Source organism: Nomascus leucogenys, chromosome 22a (assembly GCF_006542625.1).
Source record: "Nomascus leucogenys isolate Asia chromosome 22a, Asia_NLE_v1, whole genome shotgun sequence".
Lineage (NCBI taxonomy): Eukaryota > Metazoa > Chordata > Mammalia > Primates > Hylobatidae > Nomascus > Nomascus leucogenys.
This window is the reverse complement of record NC_044402.1, coordinates 3016052-3038014: the sequence shown is the minus strand read 5'-3', so window position 1 is coordinate 3038014 and position 21963 is coordinate 3016052. Positions and strand designations below refer to the sequence as shown.

The 21963-nt window shown below is 44.5% G+C and overlaps 1 protein-coding gene and 1 non-coding gene across 7 annotated transcripts in view; both read left to right on the top strand.

The window, feature by feature from the left end:
* TRAF3 (TNF receptor associated factor 3) overlaps positions 1 to 21963 on the top strand; it is a 133316-nt gene that overhangs the window by 77683 nt on the left and 33670 nt on the right. For all 6 annotated transcript variants that reach the window (XM_030803942.1, XM_030803943.1, XM_030803940.1 and 3 more), the window contains 4 exons: positions 15434 to 15695; positions 17162 to 17213; positions 21017 to 21121; positions 21751 to 21918. In XM_030803942.1, the coding sequence (XP_030659802.1) occupies positions 15451 to 15695; positions 17162 to 17213; positions 21017 to 21121; positions 21751 to 21918 (570 nt within the window). In that variant the 5' untranslated portion in view covers positions 15434 to 15450. The remainder of the gene's footprint in view (positions 1 to 15433; positions 15696 to 17161; positions 17214 to 21016; positions 21122 to 21750; positions 21919 to 21963) is intronic.
* Positions 11100 to 11203, top strand: LOC115832736. The gene has a single exon (XR_004028234.1). It is a non-coding gene; the product is annotated as a U6 spliceosomal RNA (small nuclear RNA).

Genomic DNA, 21963 nt, shown 5'->3' with positions numbered 1-21963 from the left:
AATCATGTAGTGTGTGCCCTTTGCGTCTGACTTACTCACTTAGCATGTTTTCAGGGTTCATCCATGTTGTAGCATGAATCAGAACTTGATTCCTTTTTAAGGCTGAATGGTATTCACTGTCTGGAGAGATTACATTTTGTTTATTCGTGTATTGATGGACATTTTGGTGGTTTCTACCTTTTTGGTTATTGTGAATAGTACTGCTGTGAACATGTGTATACATGTGTTTCTTTGAGTACCTTTTTTCAGTTCTTTTGAGCATGTACCCAAGAGTGGAATTGCTGGGTCATATGGTAAAATGTTTTAACTTTTTGAGGAACTGCCAGCCTCTTTTCCTTAGTGGCTGAACCATTTTGTGTTTCCAACAGCAATGTATGAAGGTTTCAGTTTTTCCACATCCTCACTAACACTTGTTATTTTCCTTTTTTAAAAAAATTATAGGCCAGGCGCAGTGGCTCACACCTGTAATCCCAGCACTTTGGGAGGCCGAGGCAGGCAGATCACCTGAGCTCAGGAGTTTGAGACCACCCTGGGCAACATGGTGAAACCCCGTCTCTACTAAAATACAAAAAATTAGCCAGGCGTGGCGGCACCAGCCTGTAGTCCCAGCTACTAGGGAGGCTGAGGCACGAGAATCACTTGAGCCTGAGAGGCAGAGGTTGCAGTGAGCCGAGATCATGCCACCGCACTCCAGCTTGGGCTACAGAATGAGACTTTATCTAAAAAAATAAAAGGCTGGGTACGTTGGCTCATGCCTATAATTCTAACATTTTGGGAGGCCGAGGTGGGAGGATCACTTGAGCCCAGGAGTTTGAGAACAACCTGGGCAATATAGTGACACCCCGTCTCTACAGAAAATAAAATAACTAGCTGGGCATGGTTGTGCACACCCTGTATTCCCAGGTATTCGGGAGGCTGAGTTGGGAGGATTGCCTGAGCCCAGGAGTTCAAGGCTGCAGCAAGTCATGTTCACACCACTGCACTCTATCCAGCCTGGGTGACAGAGTAAAACCCTGTCTCAAAAAAAAAAAAAAAAAAAAAAAAAAAATTACAGCCATCCTAGTGAGTGTGAAGTGGGAACTCACTGTGGCTTTGATTTGTATTTTCTTTTTTTTTTTTTTTTTTAAGTGAAATCAAGTTTATTAAGAAAGCAAAGGAATAAAGAATGGCTATTCCATAGGCAGAGCCCATGCCGCTCAGCTGCTTATACTTACTGTTACTTCTTGATCGTATGCTAAACAAGGGGTGGATTATTCATGAGTTTTATGGGAAAGGGGTGGGCAATATCTGGAACTGAGGGTTTCTCCCCTTTGTAGACCATACAGGGCAACTTCCTGACATTGCCATGGTATCTGGAAACTGTCATGGTGCTGGTGGAAGTGTCTTTTAGCATGCTGATGCATTATAATTAGAGTATAATGAACAGTAAGGACAACCAGAGGTCACTTTCATCGCCATCTTGGTTTTGGTCAGCTGCTTTACTGCAGCCTGTTTTATCATTAAGGTCTTTATGACCGGTACCTTGTGCCAACCTCCTGTCCCATCCTGTGACTTAGAATGCCTAACCTCCTGGGAATGTAGCCCAGTAGGTCTCAGCCTTATTTTACTCACCCCCTATTCAAGATGGAGTTTCTCTGGTTCAGACACCCCTGACATGTTTCCCCCCTCCCTTTTACAGTGGAACCCTTAATCCTAAGAGTCGTAGAGGGACAAAGATCCATCTTCTGTAACTTCTTCAGGCTGAATAGGGGCGATTATATTCCTGCCTAACTATGAGGGTCTCTTGTATTCCGGGTAGAGAAGAGCTCAGTCAGAAAGCCTCAATATGGTGAGGGCCATTCATAGCTCTGAGTTCCAACAAAAGGTGGTATCTGGAAGATTAATAAGTGTTCAGTTTAAGAAAACATTCAGTAAACTTATCCTGCATTCGTCTACAAAGAGTACAACAGCAATATATTCCACAACAGTAAAGTAGAATAACTAAAATTATCCTGAGTAAACTAAACAAGAAGGCTTTCCATGAACTGGGCAGTTGTTGAAACCAAGCTGATATGGGGTCACTAGCTGATTCCAGTATGTGCCCAGAATTAGAATATTGATCCAGATTTTTACATTACCCCATCTCTCTTGTTTCTTGTAAGCAGCAGCCAGAGATCACTGGTTGGTTCACAGGAGTAAGCAGGGTTAGCCTAAGTTGCAGAAAAAAACTTAAAAACAACTGCTGAGACTAGAATCTAGTAACAGTTGTACCAAGTTCCTGAAACATAATTTATTTTCTCTCTCCGGTCTCCCATTTTTACTGAAGACAAATCATGGTACAACTGATTTGCATTATTCTACTTGGCCTGATTATTTGTATAAAGTGCAGCAAGAACAATTATTTTTCAGATAGGGTTTTTAAAATTGACTTTGATGGAACTTCATTCCATAAAAGGAAGCTTAGATAAGACTTTTTTTAAAGCCAAGCCCAGCCATGGGTTTGTACCCTCAAATAACCTGTGAGTTGGGAAATTTCCTCTCCTCTTGAGGTCCCAAGATGACGTGGGGCTCCTGGGCCTGTCAGAAAGTGACATTCTTTACTTACCACAGGTCAGGAACCCTGCACAGGAACTGTGTAGACAAGGTATGAGGCCAGTTTTCCCAAGGAGCTTTTATTGGCTCCATAAGTCAAGTTTGAGTCCTTAAAGGAAAGCACACCATTCCCATCAAAGTCTTGGTAAAATAACCAGTTTCTCTAATTGTGTCCTGTTGCAAAAGAAACAGATTCTTATTGTACTTGTGCAAATAACTATATTGCCATAAGTTAATACTCACAAATAGTTTCCAAATTCTGGAGAAAGCAGGTAGAGAAAAACAAATATGCTCCAAATTTTGTTCACAGGAGTATACTTTACTCAATTGTCAAAAGCTGTAAGTAGCTCAAAAGTTTTCTTGGCTCTGAAAAACAAAAATGATCAGCAACGTTTTAAGCAAAAAGTCAGAAAAGATTACTTCAGTCTTTTGTTCAGTCCATGCAGTTAACTCCTGTTCTACTTGATATTCATAATCATTTCAGCTCTCCATGAGAGTCCTGAAAGAACCTCTATTCTTGTTTTTTTTTTTGAGACAGTCTCACTCTGTTGCCCAGGCTGGCATTCAATGGCGTGATCTTGGCTCACTGCAACCTCTGCCTTCCAGGTTTAAGCAATTCTCCTGCCTCAGCCTCCTGAGTAGCTGGGATTACAGGTACGCACCACCACGCCCAGCTAATTTTTGTAGTTTTTAGTAGAGACGGGGTTTCACCACGTTGGTCATGCTGGTCTCGAACTCCCAACCTCAGGTGATCCACCCACCTCGGCCTCCCAAAGTGCTGGGATTACAGGTGTTAGCCACTGCACCCGGCCTAAGAACCTCTATTCTAATGTCACAATCTCCAAAGTTATTAGAAACCTGCATCCAAGAGTACCTGTTGAAGTCCTATAGCTGACTGTAAACCACCTTTTGAGGAGGATCAACATAGCAGTTGTCTGTTGATGACAAAAAGTCTTAAGGCAGCCACTATTAATGGCACAATTGACTAGGAATTTTGATTACTTTTGTGGCATACGATTTTACATAATAATTGTAATTATTAATAACATATGCTAAGTCATATCAGAATTCTAGGAGTTTCCCATTACTTTGGAACACATACCAATAACATTTATGTAAATACAGGTCAAAGAAAGCCAAACACCATTTCATATTTGACAATGCTTCCTGTATGATTTTTATACCAAATTAGCCAAATTTCACCATTGCATTAGTGTACTATTAATGTTAAATCCAATTCTTAATAAAACATTATAGACAAATCTACCCAATTTTAATGTCGGACCAGAAGGTAAGATTCTTATAAACCTTTTATAACCCTTTACAAATTTTTGTTAAAGAGCAGATCAGTGCTCTAAGAAAACCCTGTTGTGTTTTTATTCCAGTGTTCAGTTTATGGAACTGTATCATACCCCTTTAACTTCAGCCAGTATGTTCACACACAGAATTTCTTTTACAAGATTAATTTTTCACAAAATTTCCACAACTTTTGCAAACCTTTGGCTTTATCCTAACTTAAAACAATCCCTTAACCCTTTAATTTAGGCCAAAAAAAAATCCACATTCGCATGTCTTCTTCTCTTTTACCAAAAACACATTTCACTTTCCCTACACACCTTGCATGTAAAACTGTTTTTCCAGTAGTCTCAAGTACATGTTACACTGTTAACTCTTAGCAGTGTTTATTTTTAGTGAAAAACTTGGTAAGCAGTTTTAATTATGTACTAGGTATGGAGCCTAAGACACCAGGCAGAAGTGCAGATAAGGTCTAACTCTTTCTAGCATAGCTAGGAGGCATGGCTAACTCCACATGTCCCCAGGCCTTACCTAGAATCTAATGGCTGTAGGTAAGTTTAACAATTTTCAAAAGTCAAAGAGACAGTTTATAAACTTAAAGCATTTAGCAAACCTAAAATTTGACCTGCCTGATTTAGACCGAATGTCTTTATTTATTGATCTTTAAAATTTTCTTTACTTCCCACAGCTTAAGTCACACGAATTAAAAGGCATTATGCTTTTTATTTTTCTGACAAAATATTTGATTTAAACACTTATTTTTAAGCCAATTAATCAAAGCCTTTTATATCACACACACAACACATATAAATACACAGACAGAAGAAAATGTAGTAGTTGTAAGATTTTTCATTTACCAGTTTCTTAATTGGATTAGTGGCTTTATGGTGGAGCCCTGGAGGAACAGGGCGAGGAAAGCATGTGGTTTCTGTGGCCTTAATAAGCAGGCACAATTGGAAGGCAAGACAGAGCCCCAAAACTTGAGGGTCCCATTTTTATATTGGATCCTGGATCCCCAAAGAGAAATGCTACAGAACACGACAGTGCAATGATTTTACCACGTATTTCATTGCCAAGCAACCCAGAGCCAATCAGCCCTTTCTGAGATCAGCCCATCCCCCATGGGAGTCTTATCTCTCAGTGGGGAAGGGTGAGGACATCTCCATACCTTCCAGGTGGCCAAGAGCATGCTTTTGATCCAGACACACAAAGATCCAAGTACCCCCCCACTGCCATTTAGCCATCCCCAAAAGTATTAAATGTATTTCCTACCTAGTTATATTACACACCAAAGCTCTCTCATAATATGAAGTAATTTCTGATACCCCCAAAGTAAAAAACAGATAATGCAGTGCAAAACAGAACAGAGCCATAGATGTTGAGAGGGATCTATCCACTTTTAATAATTCTTGGGGTTCTATGAGGAAAATAGAGGTTTTTCCCAAAACAGGGTATGTGGTGCCTCCTCTCTTTTTCCTAAGAAGTCCCAGGCTGTTAGAGCTTGAATATCCACTTTTAATTAAGCTGACTTTTAACCATAGCACTTTTTAAAAAGTCCTTTTAAATATCTTATTACCCAACTTTAGCCACGCCAAACCGCCAATATTCCTGGCTTTTCAACTTTTCCAAATGTAACCTCCCAGGTGCTCAGAGAAAGGAAAATTTAAGACAGTTCGTGAAAGGGAGGAGAATCAACAAATGGCAAAGGTCACCCAAATGCCAACCAGAAAGTGCTCATTTTCTAGGCTAAAAATCGAACCTGAACTCAGGCCACCATTGTGAAAAGACAAAGCCTTAACTGCTAAGGTACAGCATTGGGCAGTTTCCATTGCTTTTCCCAGAAGGAGCCCAGAGCAGTAAATTTTGAGCTTGCAAAGGCTTTTAACTGCTCAAGATAATTTGTAGAGCTAACTACTACCCCCAAATCCCTGTTGCCTGGAAGGCAGAGACAAAGAGAAAGTACTGCCATGTGATTACCAGGTCATTTCTCAACATGTGGTCTTTGGGCAAGATGGTGGCCCTGAATAACAGAAAAGATAGGAAAGGGAAAAGAAAGAAAGGGAGAAACGTATTGCCTGCAGCAGGCTGGGGAATGCAAGAAGCTCAGGGAGGCCAGAGACAGACCCACCCATTGCAGCTGACACTGAATCAGAAGTTCAGGTGGCTGCTTTTTGGGAGCGTAGGGATCTTTCCCAGCATTCCCGTCACCTCTAGTTTCCCCTTTTGGGGAGGAAAAGCTCTCCATGTCCCATAATCTGGGACATGTCTAGTTCTGTCACCCACAGCCGTCAGCAAAGAATGCAAGGCAGATTAATCCAAAGAGAATAGCAGTTAACATCCCATAGTGCCAAACCGGTTCTTAGTCGAGAGGGACGCTACTGAGAGGGGCCTCCAACCCCCTAAATTTTAGGAAGGACTCTAACCTTCCTAAGTTGGGCATCAAATCCAAGTTCAGTCAAGCGTGCTTGCCTTTTATTAACAGGTGCCTTTATCCCTCTCTTAGGAGAGACGCTAACTCCCCTAAGTTGGGCCTCTAACCCAATCCCATCCTTTACCCAGGTAAATGCATCCCACTTACCCAAAGTCGGCCAATCAGTGCTGCAGTCTATTTCCTTTGGGTTGGGAGTCTCCTCAGTATCATCCCTTTGGGGCTTGCCAGGAAGATGTTACCAGAAAGGGGTCCCAATCCAGACCCCAAGAGAGGGTTATTGAATCTCATGCAAGAAAGAATTCAGGGTGAGTCTATATAAAGTGAAAGCAAGTTTATTATAGAAGTAAATAAAAGAGTGGCTACTCCATAGGCAGAGCAGCCAATTTGTATTTTCTTAATGATATTGATATTGAACATCTTTTTATGTGCTTGTTGGATATTTCTGTATCTTCCTTGGAGAAACGTTTATACAGATCCTTTGCTCATTTTAAAATTGGGTTATCTTTTTGTGGTTGAGTTATAAGAGTGCTTTATATATATTCCGGATGCTAGACCCTTAGTAGATATGTGATTTGCAAGTTTTTCCTCCCATTCTGTTAATTGTCTCTTCACTTTATTGATAATCTCATTTGGTGCTCAAAAGTTTTTCATTTTGGTGAAGTTCAGTATACCTAGTTTTTTATTTTGTTGCTTATACTTTTGTTGTTGTATCTAAGAATCCATTGCCAAATTCAGGGTCAATAAAGGCTTACCTCCTGTGTTTTCTTCTGAGAGCTTTCTAATATATTTTTTGGGGATCTCATTCATTTTTGAAAGATAGTTTTACTGGATATAGAATTCTTGGTTGAAAAATAGCCAGACATGATGGCACTGGCCTGTAGTCCCAGCTCCCAGAGAGACTGAGGCAGGAGGATTGCTTGAGCCCAGGAGTTGGAGGCTGCAGTGAGCTATGATTGCACCACTGCACTCCAGCCTGGGTGACAAGAGTAAAGTCTCTTCTCCAAAAAAAAAAAAAAAAAAAAAAAAATTCTTGGTTGACAGATTTTTCCTTTCAGCCCTTTAATTTGTCACCTTTTGGTCTCCATGGCTTTAGATGAGAAATCAGTTGTTAATCTTACTGAGAAATCCTTGTACTTGAAGAGTCACTTCTCTCTTGCTGCTTTCTACAGTTTGACTACAGTGCGTCTGGGTGTGGCTCTTTGAATTTATCCTACTTGGAGTTTGTCGAGCTTCCTGGTTATGCAGATTAATGTTTCTTATTAAATACAGGACTTTTCTACCATTATTTCTTCAAACATTTTTTTTTGTCTTTTTTTCTCTCTGTCTTTCTAAGACCCTATAATATGTATGTTGGTACAATCGATGGTGTCCCACAAGTCTCTGAGGCGGTTTATTTTCTTCATTATTTTTTCTTCTATTCCTTACACTGTATAATCTCAACTATCCTATCTTTAAGTTCTCTGATTCTTACTGCTGTCTGTTTATTTCTGCTGTTGAGCCCCTGCAGTGAATTTTTCATTTCAGTTTTTGTGCTTTTCAACTCCAGAATTTCTTTTTTTTTTTTTTGAGACGGAGTCTCGCTCTGTCTCCCAGGCTGGAGTGCAGTGGTGCGATCTCGGCTCACTGCAGGCTCCGCCCCCCCGGGGTTCACGCCATTCTCCTGCCTCAGCCTCCCGAGTAGCTGGGACTACAGGCGCCCGCCACCTCGCCCGGCTAATTTTTTGTATTTTTAGTAGAGACGGGGTTTCACCGTGTTAGCCAGGATGGTCTCGATCTCCTGACCTCGTGATCCACCCGCCTCGGCCTCCCAAAGTGCTGGGATTACAGGCGTGAGCCACCGCGCCCGGCCGTCAACTTCAGAATTTCTGCTTGGTTCTTTTTTTTTAATATTTTTTTCTTTATCAATATTCTCTATTCAGTGAGACATTGTTCTGATGGATCTTTTAGATTTTTGAACATGGTTTTCTTTAGTTCTTTGAACATATTTAAAATAGCATATTTAAAGTCTTCATCCATAAGTCTAATGCCTGGGCTTCCTCTTGAACAATTTCTGTTACTTGCCTTTTTTCTGCATGTGAACCATACTTTCTTGTTTCTTTGCATGCCTTGTGATATTTTGTTGAAAACTGGAAGTTTTGAATTTATACCGTGGCAGCTCTGGAAATGAGATTCTTCCTTCTCCCCCAGGGTTTATTGACTACTTGTTACAGTCATTGTTTGTATAGTTACTTTTCTGAGCTAATTTTGTATAGTATATATTCTTTATCATGTGTGGCCACTGAGTTCTCTGTTCCATTAATATAGTGGTCAGCTTGTGATTAGACAGAGATTTAAGTGCCTAGAACAAAAAATGTCTCCCAGTCTTTTGAGATGAGGTCTACGTGTATGTTGGAGCACACCTTCAACACTCAGCCAGGCATTTGACGGTGATCCCTTAGCATTCACTGCCTACTTGCACAGATCGTGAAGGTCAGCCAGAGGTGAAAGCCTAGGGCCTTTTCAGGTCTTTCCTGAACATGTACACAGCACTGGGCATTTGTGGAGCCTTCTGGATTTCCAAGAATGTGTCAGAGCTTTTCAAACCCTTATTTTCCAAAACATCTTACTCCTCAGCTTTTCTTCCCAAGCTTTTGGTTAAATCTATTGTTTGCCTCAACTGTTATCCAGTGCTTCAGGCAGCAGCAAATATGTTTGTCTGTAAATGTTTCCAATAACCTTTTCCCCTCTTTCCCTAGTAGATGCCTCAGCACTGGGAGGTAAAGTCAAGCCCTTTGAGCCAATCTTCCAGGGAGTCAGTAGACAGGTCAAAACAAACAACTGCAGTTCTTTGCAGATGAGGCCTATTCTGCTCCCTCTGGGACCAGTGCATGCACCGGAGTGGCAGCCTCTTGTCTTCTAGGCCACTGCTGCAGCCAGGATGGGACCAGAGAAGGTTAAAATGCCATGGAACTCACGGTTCTTGCTGAGATTCAGCTGGTTTTTCTTGAATAAGTGTTCTTCTGATTGCTGCAAATTTTTAATTAGTTTCCGAAGTTTTAAAATAGTAGATTCTGACAGTTTTTGCCTTTTTTATTTTATTTATTTATTTATTTATTTTTGAGACGGATTCTCATGCTCTCGCCCAGGCTGGAGTGCTGTGGCGCCATCTCGGCTCACTGCAAGCTCTGCCTCCCAGTTTCACGCCATTCTCCTGCCTCAGCCTCCCTAGTAGCTGGGACTACAGGCACCCACCACCACGCCCGGCTAATTTTTTGTATTTTTAGTAGAGACGGGGTTTCACCATGTTAGCCAGGATGGTCTCGATCTCCTGACCTCGTGATCCGCCCACCTCGGCCTCCCAAAGTGCTGGGATTACAGGTGTGAGCCACCACGCCTGGCCTAGTTTTTGCCAGTTTTTAAAATGTGTATATTGAAGGATGGACTTTGAGTTCCTTACTCAGCCATTTTTGTGGACATGACTTACTAGTCATAATTTAAATTTAATATTTTAGGACATAATTTGAATTTTTAAATTATGATCAGTTGCGAGTTTGCCAAATTTATGTACACCTTACATGGTTACGCAAGAGATTTAAGATGGCTTACAAGGATAAATAGCATAAGAGATGCAATAAATTATCATTGTCGGTATTTGTAGGGTTGAGGGCATGTTAGTAAAAACTGCCCTCCCTGCTGTTAAGAACTTGATCCTACAGACAGAAGTGTTTCCTTGGCAGCCTTGAGGTTCTTGCCCCCTCTCTGTTTTGTCAGTGGTGGGAAACCTGGGGCAGATTCACCTCGGTGGCTTCTCCTGCATGACTGCGTTGGGCTGAGGGAGATATACCAGGTTAGTGCCCAGCAGTAGGGATGGTTGTTACTGTCTACCTCTGAGTTGATTGTGAGAAATGTGTCTCCAGTGTTGGTTTTCCTGAATCTAAAACTCTCCCTTGCTCAGGACAGGACAGGTAGGTGTTTATATCCTATTTGAGGACTTAAGTCGTCATGTCTATTGTCCTAGTTGCTTCAGGAGGTGATCAGGGGATTCTTACACTTCAGATCAGAAGTGACTGCTCTTGGTGGCTGTTGATCACTGGGAGAGTCAAGGGTCATCAATGAACCTGAGACTTGTCCGTCCACTGGTTCTGGTGCCTGTTGAGGTGTCTGTCTCCTGCTTTCCCAGGAGCCAGTTCAGTCCTGTGGCCACCTCATTGATATAGAAGGTCACAGGGCTGCCAGCTGGGCTCTGCTCGGGCTTCATGTCATCTCTTTCTTCAGCTTTTGTTTGGAAAGCATATTTTCCTTGAGCGGTGTCTGTCAATTTGACATAGTGGCTCATTTACTAGTCTTATTTGAGAACACCTCCTTTTGACATTGCTTCTGTGATAGAATTAGAGCTGCTTTCTGTTTTTATATATTGGATTGTCCCTTTTTCATCAGCATCACTCACAAGTTAATCTGAATTTTTTTTTTTTTTTTCCCCGAGACAGTGTCTCACTCTGCCGCCCAGGCCGGAGTGCAGTGGCACGATCTCGGGTCATTGAAACCTCCGCCTCCCAGGTTCAAGCGATTCTCCTGCCTTGGCCTCCCGAGTAGCTGGGACTACAGGCATGCGCCACCATGCCTGACTAATTTTTGTATTTTAGTAGAGACAGGGTTTCACCATGTTGGCCAGGGCTGGTCTTGAACTCCTGACCTCAAGTGATTTAGCCACCTCAGCCTCCCAAAGTGCTGGGATTACAGGCATGAGCCACTGCGACTGGCCTAATAAAATTAAGATTTCTCTTCATTAAAAGACACCATAAATAAAGTCAAGCAATAGTGCGCGCTTTGGCAGCGCATATACTAAAATTGGAACGATACAGAGAAGATTAGCATGGCCCCTGCACAAGGATGACATGCAAATTCGTGAAGCAGTTCCATATTTTTAAAACACATGCACACATGTTTATTGCAGCACTATTTACAATAGTAAAGACTTGGAACCAACCCAAACGCTCATCGGTGATAGACTGGATAAAGAAAATGTGGCACATATGCACCATGGAATACTATGCAGCCATAAAAAAGAATGAGTTCATGACCTTTGCAGGGACATGGACGAAGCTGGAAACCATCATTCTCAGCAAACTAACAGAGGAATAGAAAACCAAACACCACATATTCTCACTCATAAGTGGGAGTTGAACAGTGAGAACACATGGACAGAGGGAGGGGAGCATCACTCACTGGGGCCTGTCGGAGGGTGGGGATAGCATTAGGAGAAATACCTAATGTAGATGACGGGTTGATGGGTGCAGCAAACCACAACGGCACGTGTATACCCATATAATAAGTCTGCATGTACTGCACATGTATCCCAGAACTTAGAGTATAATAATTTAAAAAAAAAGTCAAGCTATAAATTGGGAAAAGACATCTGTAATACATAAAACTAACAAAGGATTAGCTGTTAACATATTAAATAGATGGGGAATCTCCCCAAATCAATATTACCAGAGACAATAACCCAATTAAAAAAATGACACCACCAGGCGCAGTGGTTCATGCCTATAATCCCAGCACTTTGGGAGGCTGAGGTAGAAGGATCACTTGAGGCCAGGAGTTTGAGAGCAGGCTGGGCAACATAGCGAGACCCCCAGCTCCTGAAAAAATAAAAAAATTAGCTGGGCATGGTGGCATGTGCCTATAATCCTAGCTACTCTGGAGGCTGAGGTGGGAGGATTGCTTGAGCCCAGGGGGTCCAGGCTGCAGTGAACCATGATGGCACCACTATACTCCAGCCTGGGCAACAGAACGAGACTCCATCTCTTGAAAAAACACACACACACACACACACACACACACACACACACACACACACACAGCAAACAATGACAAGAAGACACAATTTGGCATTTCACAGAAGAGAAAACAAGTGGCCTCTCAGCATATGAAAAGATGCCAAACCTTTCTAATCAGGATAAGAAGCAAAAAGACCATTGTCCTTGGTTGGTAGAAATTAAGATGACTGATAACTGTAAGTGTTGGTGAGAGTGTGGTTTCATAGCAATTCTCGTGCTGCTAGTAGAAGTATTTGTTGTTACCTCTGCTTTGGAGAGCAGTTTGGCACTCATTTACAAAATTGGCCTTTCATACAGCCTACACACCAGCAACTCCTCTCTGCCCTCTAGATGTAGAGTCCAGAGCAAGGACTGGTAAACTCTTTCTGTTAGGGGCAAGAGAGTAAATATCCTAGGCTTTGTAGACCACATACACACTTAGTCTTTGTTTTTAAAACACTTAAAAAATCTAAAAAGTATTCTTAGTTCAAAGACCTTACAAAAATAGGCTGCTGGCTGGATTTGAATCGCTGTAGTTTGCCAATTCCTGGTTCTCTGATCTAGGGGATGCATCCTGGAGAAACTTAGTTACATGCAGTCTTAGCGGCAGGAGGGCCAAGGGAAAAGCACAGAGCGGTATGGGGGAGTTGAGAGAGAGAATGGGAGGGTGGCCTCCTGGAGAAGAAGGTCAGGGGCTGGCCTGCAAGTGTCTGCGTAGGCTCCGCCGTGGCCTGGCTGGGTGGGCCTAGGGGAACCTAGAGCATGTGAGGCACGATGGGCCATTGTGGAGAGCAGAGTGGCAGGCAGGGCTGGGTGCTTCAGGTCGAGGCTGGTCAACCTTTTTACTTGGCGGGCAAGGCTAGTACCATGTGCCCTTGCTACTTAGCTTGGAAAGGTTAGTGAGCATCGTAATGGACTGGCGAGTTTGTAAGCAGATGACATCTATAATACATATACTTTAACATTCATGTTTTGAAAACTTTGTTTTCACAAATAAGTAATTTCCCACACTTTGCCACAGTAATGTTCTATGAAGCTGACCCAAGTGTGGCTAGAACGCCAGTTCATCCATCTCTCAAGTTCTCTGCTGCCGGCGTTCATTCCTGTTTGCTCCTAGCTGTGAAGTCAGGCTAGGAGTCTGTCAGCTCATGTGCCTGTCAGCTTCATGCAGGCAGCAAGAACGGGGCTCAGAAGGAGGGGCTCCGCCCGCCCGCCCAGCAACTACCTACCCAGGATGCCCAGGACCTCAGGAGTGGAAGGAATTTGGCTCTTATTTTTCTAAGTAGCAAAAATAGATGAATTGGGTACAGGAACGCAGTGTATTTTTGAGGGAGCTGGTGAGTTTTGAAAGAAACTTCCCCTGTTAACCTGAGGCATTACCATATCGTGAGAAAGGATGGAGGTGGGAAACTCTACACAAGAAAAATCCTATAGTGCAGAGGCGACTGATGTGAGGTGGCTGGTCTAGGCGGCGGTGTTCCCTGAGGCTCCTGAGTCTGGTTCTCACTGGGTCCCTCACCTCCCTTCACAGCCACTCCCTTCCTTACCAAGGTACATGGGAGTAGAGGGCTGGCCAGGGGCTATTGACAGTTGGGGAGTGGTGCAGGCTGAGCCTTAGAGACAGGAATGGCATCCGTGCTGGAGCTGCCCTGCAGAAGCCTCGTAAAGGTCTTAAGGCACTGGGCAAAAACTTTTCCAAGAAAATTCACGGTGCACACACTGACCTAAACACTGGCCGACATTCCCAAGGTTTTTTTCATTATGGAAGTGCATGGCCATTGCATGGTATCCAGAAAACAAAGAGCAGAGAAGCCAGACTTTATACCACCATCTGGAAACATTTAATTTGTGCTTTAGGTAAGTGTTAGCAAATATTTAGGATGATTGATCAAATTATTAGTGTGTTTATGAGTGCACGGTGTAATTTTTATTAAAGCTCACATTTCTTCAGGAACTCGATTCAACTCCTTTACATTCCTAGTTATTTTCATTTACTTGATCTTGAGGTCTCATCTGGCAGAGCTGTGCAAGCTGGGACCTTTGTGGCTTATTTTGAGGAGCTGTTTACTTTACCTGTTCATGGGAACTTGCAGGTGGGAGGCAGCCAGTCTTAAAGAGTACCTTGTTAGCAGGTGTGGAAGAGAGCCAGCGCAGACAGACCCGCCCTATATGGTGTCCCCTCTGCCAGCCCAGCCCTTGGGCACATTGGCACCTAACTGAACCCAAGCCCTCTCGAGCCCCCTCATGCACACAGCCAGCCGCACCTCCCTCACACTCTCCTCACCAGTGTGACATGGTGTGACGTGCTCTGTGGGTCCACAACGGGCCCACCCCACAGCTCTGTGCACAGCATGCTGGGTCAGGGTGGTGCTAGATTAATAAGATGAGGGTGGATGTCAAAACTGAGCACTTTGAGTACTGTGGGCACACTGTCACAGGGTTTACCCAGGAAGGAACAACTCCTGGGCTCCAGAAGCAGGTTGACCAGGCCAGTCTGAGTTGTGGCATCGAGACTCATCTAGCAGAAGTCAATGAGGAAGGAAAACTGGCTGAGAACAGCTGTTGTTTCAGCTAAAATCTCAGAATGATGCATTGAATTCACAGTTACAACACAGCAAAATAGTATGTGTATTTTTTTAAACCTCAAAAATACTCTATTATTAACTTTAAAAAATTTTTGACCGGGTGCGGTGGCTCACACCTATAATCCCAGCACTTTGGGAGGCTGAGGCAGGCGGATCACGAGGTCAGGAGACCGAGATCATCCTGGCTAACGCGGTGAAACCCTGTCTCTACTAAAAATACAAAAAATTAGCCGAGTGTGGTGGTGGGCGCCTGTAGTCCCAGCTACTCGGGAGGCTGAGGCAGGAGAATGGCGTGAACCCAGGAGGCAGAGCTTGCAGTGAGCCGAGATCATGCCACTGCACTCCAGTCTGAGCGACAGAGTGAGACTCCGTCTCAAAATAGAAAAAAAAATTTTTGGAGACAGGGCCCCACTCTGTTGCTCAGGCTAGAGTGCAGTGGTGCCATCATAGCTCGGTGCAACCTTGAACTCCTGGGCTCAGCAATCTTCCCACCTCATCCCAATTTATTAAGTATACTTTTTAGGAAGTTTTTTGAATAATAATATCAATAGTTACTATGTGTTTGGGTAAAATAGAAAGGAAGGAATCATTTTGATCATGTTTTGTTCCCAACGCATATTAAAGTTGGGAAGGATTCTTGTGTTGCCTAAAACTGAAAGACAGCAGGTCTCAGGCACTTTTGCTTTCCCAAAGCTGAGTTTGTTTCCTTGCATGAGAGGATATGAGGGCACTCTACTGCTTTTTCCCGACAGAACTCCTCTTTCCTAAAATGGAGTCGAGTAAAAAGATGGACTCTCCTGGCTCGCTGCAGACTAACCCGCCGCTAAAGCTGCATGCTGACCGCAGTGCTGGGACGCCAGTTTTTGTCCCTGAACAAGGAGGTTACAAGGAAAAGTTTGTGAAGACGGTGGAGGACAAGTACAAGTGTGAGAAGTGCCGCCTGGTGCTGTGCAGCCCGAAGCAGACCGAGTGTGGGCACCGCTTCTGCGAGAGCTGCATGGCCGCCCTGCTGAGGTAGGCGCCCTCGCCCGGCCCGTCGTCTGGCCCCTTCTCAGCCCTCGGCCTCACCCTCTCCTTCATTCATTTCTCTAAAAATAAACCTCTAGAGGTTTAAAGCCCTAAAGAAGTCCATAAAAGCCTCCAGGCCCAGCTTGTGAATCCTTTAGGGAGGTGCAGTGGGATCCCACGTCTGGGTTTACTGAGGCCTCTGCGTGTCTCTGACCTGCCCTGCCCGTGTCTTTCCACTCTGTAGAGCCTTGGCGCCCCTCGTATGTGTTGCTGTATTTTATTGAGGAACCTCACAGTTCCATGGAGGAGATATGCCAGGAAATGACAAGCCAGTCATTTAAGGGCACGTGTGCTGGTGTGCAAGGATGCTGCAGAGAGGAGGGAGGATGGGGTCAGCTTAAAGGACTGGGCAGGTCCCTACCTGAGCAGAAACCTAGGCCGCATGCTTACTCAGCAGGCGCGTGTGGAACATGCACCGAGCCCTTGGCAGCCCTTTGCTGCTGAGTGCCAGTGCTGGTGCCGCCGGTGGATCATGAAGGCAGGCTGGAGCTTTACTGCAGAATAGCATCGGCCAGGAGAGCACCTTGATTCACCCTGCAGGCCTCATGTTTTCTGGCATTGTGCTGGGTGCTGGGGTTGCTGCGGGATGCCCTGGTCTTGGCCACTGCAGTCAGGGCATGTCGGCCTGGGAAGGTTGCCAGCTCCTCCTCCCACAGCACTCAAGCCTGGGCTGCACCCGAGCCCCAGCCTGGGCACAGCAGCCAGCCCCCTGCCCTGTCACCTGCCATCACCCTCCCCCTTCTCCATGCTTCCCTCTGTGGTCTTACCCACTGATCCCAAATAGTCAACTCACCTTTGCCCACTTGGGGGCAAAATGACACTTGAGCTTAGTGACAGCACAGGAGACACAGAACACCGTGTCTCCTAACACGAGAGCCTGGACTACACCTCTGGGCCCAGGAGAAGCTTCCCGGGGGAAGAGGGGCTGTAGCCCCCATATGTGGTGGGCCACAGGGGAGGGAGGCTGGTCCCCCTGTGCAGGTGCCATTGGCCTTCCAATAGACAGTGAAGCAAAATGGCTTGTGGAGAAGGGCTGGCTGCTTTTACAACGCAGGAGCAAGGCTCTCCAAGTAAACAGGTACTCACACTGAAGAGCTGCTCTGCAGACAGCTAGCTTTGGTTTCTGAAATAAAATTTCACTTTTACATTAAGTGGAAGGGGCTTTCCAAGTGGGACTGAACTAAACTGTTCTACTTGGTAACTTCCTTTTGAAAAATCAGCATTTAAAAAAATGTAGCCCTCTTCTCCCATGGCTTCCTATGTAAAGTGAATCACCAGGGCGTCCTGAAGCTCTGCTCGTTGCTGTGAGCCACTGTGCAGACCTGACCATAAAGCGAATGCTCCCAGAATCTCCTGAGTCCCTTCAAGAAAGGGACTTCCACCCTAATGCAGTCACTTGTGTTTCCCTGCAGCTCTTCAAGTCCAAAATGTACAGCGTGTCAAGAGAGCATCGTTAAAGATAAGGTATTCTGGGGTTGTTGTTTTTTTTAATCATTTTGTCACATGTTTTCAGCTGGGTAATACTTTTCACATAGTTGGCATTCGGCACTCTGGCACAACACATTCTCTCAGTTTGGCAGCTGATGCAGCAGGCTCCCAGGCAGGGCACTGTGTCATGTGATCACCGAGGCAGACAGTGGATTCAGATCCACTTGGCAGCTTTCCTACTGTGGGAACTCTGTGAGCTACTTCACCCCCTTACCTGTAATAATCATCATATCTCCTGCTAAGACTGCAGGGAGCTGGTGTGAGGAGTAAGGGGGTCGATGCCAGCAAAGTGCTGAGATGCCTGTCCGTGGCAGGGCTGTCTGTGGTTGGGTCACTTCCGTCATTGCAGGTCTTTATCCCAGACAGCTTTACTCAACTCTTACGAGGTTTTACCTTCAGACTTGCTAGGCTGAGGGGTTCATTTGAGTTTGTGCTCCCTGCCCCCTCACCCCCTGTGATACCTTGAAGTCATTAGACATGAGTGAGATTAGCCCCTTCTCGCCCCCTGTGGCTGTCCTCAGCTAGAGCCCGTGGGCGTCTCTGCACATTCAGAGGATGGGGCTGCCCAGCCTGCCACCAGCTTCTCTCCTGGGGCCTGGTGCTTCTCATGGAGATCGGCAATCATCCATGTGCTGCTATACCCTGCCAGGCACACTTGGAGTTTGAAACAATCCTTTCCTTCCCTTTCCTCTCCCTCTCCCTCTCCCTCTCCCTCTCCCTCTCCCTCTCCCTCTCCCTCTCCCTCTCCCTCTCCCTCTCCCTCTCCCTCTCCCTCTCCCTCCCCCTCCTCCTCCTCCTCCGTTTCCTCTTCTTTCTTCTTTCTTTTTTTTTTCTTTCTTTTTTTTTTTGCGACAGAATCACTCTTGTTGCACGGGCTGGAGCGCAATGGCACGATCTCGGCTTGCTGCAACCTCTGCCTCCCAGGTTCAGGCAATTCTCATGCCGCAGCCTCCCGGGTAGCTGGGATTACAGGCACGAGCCACCACACCCAGCTAATTTTTGTATCTTTAGTAGAGACGGGGTTTCACCATGTTGGTTAGGCCAGTCTCGAACTCCTGACCTCAGGTGATCCACCTGCCTGAGCCTCCCAAAGTGCTGGGATTACAGGCGTGAGACACCACACCCAGCAATTCATTCTTAAAGTGCTTAAAATATCAATAAAAATGTGTGTTTCCCTACTTTGAGTAATGTACCTAACCATTTTTTAAATGCAGGTCACTAAGTTGTACAATAAAATTCTTACTCTGGGGTTTTCCTGTCTAAAGCACCTTGCACATTGGGTTTGTTGGTCAGAGCAGCCCAGGTGAGCGCAGTGATTTGAGGATTGCTGGCAGTCGGTGTCCCTGGGCTGCCAGGCACAAGGGCATCCAATATAGCCACTCTGGAAGGGGGAGAGATGGAATTGGCCACCTGGCCCTGTAACTTTTCTTTCTCTGCATTTACCTGCTGCTGCTGAAGACTTGGTTAGTTCCTTGAGGGAAAACAGCCCCTCCTCTCCACTCTGTGCCTTGTCCTAGCATGGTACCCGGCTGCCTTGTTAACATGTGCCTAATGTGTGAGTGAGAGAGAAGCTCGCGACGATGGCTGAGATGTTTTTTTAGTATCTCTGTTTTGTTATGCAGAATCATTATCCCTATTTTTTAATGACATTAGTAGCTGAAGAAAAATGGCTAGTTTTGTCAAAGAATCATGAATGAGATGCACTCAAGTTGTGGTCCCTCATGGAAAGAATGGAGCTGTCTGGGCCCCGGGTGACCCAGATCCCCACCCGTCGGCAGGTCATCCAGGGGTGGGCGGGCGTCTAGTCTTCATCTGTAAACAGAGACATTTGGAGTAAATGGTCTCAGATCCTTTCCATTCCAAAGTTCTGTTGACTTTAGTATCTCAAGTCATGACCTTTTTTTTTTTAGTCATGTTTATGAAAGATAAGCTTTGGCTCCAAATTAGTTTATTTTTAACTCTTAACAGCTGTTGATTCTGTTTCTTTCAGCAGTCCAAAAAGGCATATTAAGCTCCCTTTATTCCACTTCCATAGAGCAACAGGCAGGAGTTTCTTAGAAATAACTTTTGGACTAAGATGTTGTAGATTGTGTTGTTAGAAAGAGTGAGAGAGAGCTGGGCATGGTGCCTTATGCCTGTGATCCCAGGACTTTGGGAGGCTGAGGCAGGTGGATCACTTGGGCTCAGGAGTTGGAGACCAGACTGGGCAGCATATGGAGACCCCATCTCTACAAAAATGAAAATTAAAAGTTACCTGGGCTTGGTGCATGCGCCTGTAGTTCAAGCCACTCAGGAGGGTGAGGTGAGAGGATTGCTTGAGCCCAGGAGTTTAAGGCTGTAGTGAGCCATGATTGCACCAGTGCACTCCAGCCTGGGTGACAGAGTGAAACCCACCCTGTCTCTTTTTGAGACAGAGTCTCACTCTCTTGCCCAGGCTGGAGTACAATGGCATGATCTCAGCTCACTGCAACCTCCTCCTCCCGGGTTCAAGCGATTGCCCTGCCTCAGCCTCCCGAGTAGCTGGGACTACAGGCGTGTGCCACCACACCCGGTTAATTTTTTTGTATTTCTAGTAGAGATGGGGTTTCACCATGTTGGCCAGGCTGGTCTCGAACTCCTGACCTCAGGTGATCCACCCACCTTGGCCTCCCAAAGTGCTGGGATTACAGGGGTGAGCCACTGCTCCCAGTCAACCCTGTCTCTTAAAAGAAGAGTGAGAATGAGAATACTTGTGTTTTCTAAGGGAAAAATAAAATTAAAAGTTGAAAGGTTTTTTCTTTTCTTCTTCTTCTTCTTCTTTTTTTTTTTTTTTTAAAGAAATGGGGGTCTCACACTGTTGCCCAGTCTGGAGTGCAGCAGTGCGATCACGGCTCACTGCATCCTCGACCTCCCAGGCTAAAGCAGTCCTCCTGCCTCAGCCTCCTGAGTAGCTGAGACTACAGGTGCATATGCTGCCTTGCCCGGCTAATTTTTTAAAAAATATTTTGTAGAGATAGGGTCTCATTGTGTTGCCCAGGCTGGTCTCAAACTCCTGGACTCAAGCAATCCTCCTGCCTCGGTTTCCCAAAGTGCCGGGATTTTAGGCTTGAGCTACCACGCCCAGCCTCGTTTTCATTTTCAAAGGCAAATCTTTCCATTATTAGACTAACTTCAGACTGCAATATGTGTTTAAAGAGAGTGTTTTTCAACCACAGGCTAATGCTGCTTTTTTGGTGAAAAATGAGTTTTAACAGCATGACCTTTAGAAGGAACCAACAGTTTTACAAATCATTCCCCAAATATGGTCTCTTACGTGGTCTCTCCATTTCTCCAGCAAGCGATCTATACAATGTATTCAGTTGTGTCCAGTTGTGCTTTTGTCCTCTGGTGGCAGCCACACCATAATGGCCACCTGCTCAGTGCTGGCTCCTGGAAGGCCCCAGAGTCTGAATGTGAACCTGGTCCTCCTCTGCCCTCATCCTGAGATTATGTCAGTTAATAGAAGATGTTTAGATGCTCCAGAGTGATCTTTAATTATTAAGTCCAATTCATTTTCTTTTGGCTTAACTAATAAAAGATAACAGTTAATGTTATTTAAATTGTGTCTCTTAGTGGGGGTAGCTTCTTCATTCTACTTCTAGAAATCAAGATGGTCCTTAATGCTTTCTGAAGTTCACTTAGGAGTTCCTCTCTTGTTTTTTTTTTTTTTTTTTTTTTAAGTGGTTTTGCCTTGTCCAAAGTAGCAGCATGTGGAGATTAAGAAATATTAATCCTCCAAAATAATGATCTTTCATTTTCAGGTGTTTAAGGATAATTGCTGCAAGAGAGAAATTCTGGCTCTTCAGATCTATTGTCGGAATGAAAGCAGAGGTTGTGCAGAGCAGTTAACGCTGGGACATCTGCTGGTGAGTAGCAAAGGGACACTGGAAGCTTTTACTTGAAGGAATTCGAGTCCCTTACATCCAGCTGATGAAGTGGTCAGTAGGATGTGGCACTTTAAGACCATGTTGACATTAGTTTTTCAAAACACAGCCAAATAGGAAAGCAGTCAGAACCAGTTGAGTATAAGTTGTTATTTTTATGACATCATTGGCAGAATTGTCAACTGGTTTTTAAACACTCCCCCCCCCCCCCACTTAGAATAGAGAAAATCTGAATTGGCTTTTAATTTTGGAAGGCCCATTAAAACCTTTTTTCACCATGAAATTCTACATAACTTATTTTTTTAATTAGTACCATATTTTAGCTTAGAAAATTCTTTGAAATGGAATAAAACAAAGTTCTTAGCAGATATTCATTTATCCTGGAAGCAGAGTTGACTTAATTCTTCAACAACAATATAGTTTGAGTAATCATGAAATAGAATATGAAATTCAGTGTCTCTTGGCATATTTGTTACTCTTTGCTGTGAAAAACTGGTCTAACAGCAGATTAGAAACATTTCTTTAGGATTTCATTGCATAGAGATTAGAATCTGGTATTTCAGATTTAGGGTTTTTTCCCAATTAAGAACATTGAATGGTTTGTCTTACAGGTGCATTTAAAAAATGATTGCCATTTTGAAGAACTTCCATGTGTGCGTGCTGACTGCAAAGAAAAGGTCTTGAGGAAAGACCTGCGAGACCACGTGGAAAAGGCGTGTAAATACCGGGAAGCCACGTGCAGCCATTGCAAGAGTCAGGTTCCGATGATTGCACTGCAGGTGTGGGTCCTCCCGTTCCACAGGTCTTCCACTCAATTCCTATAT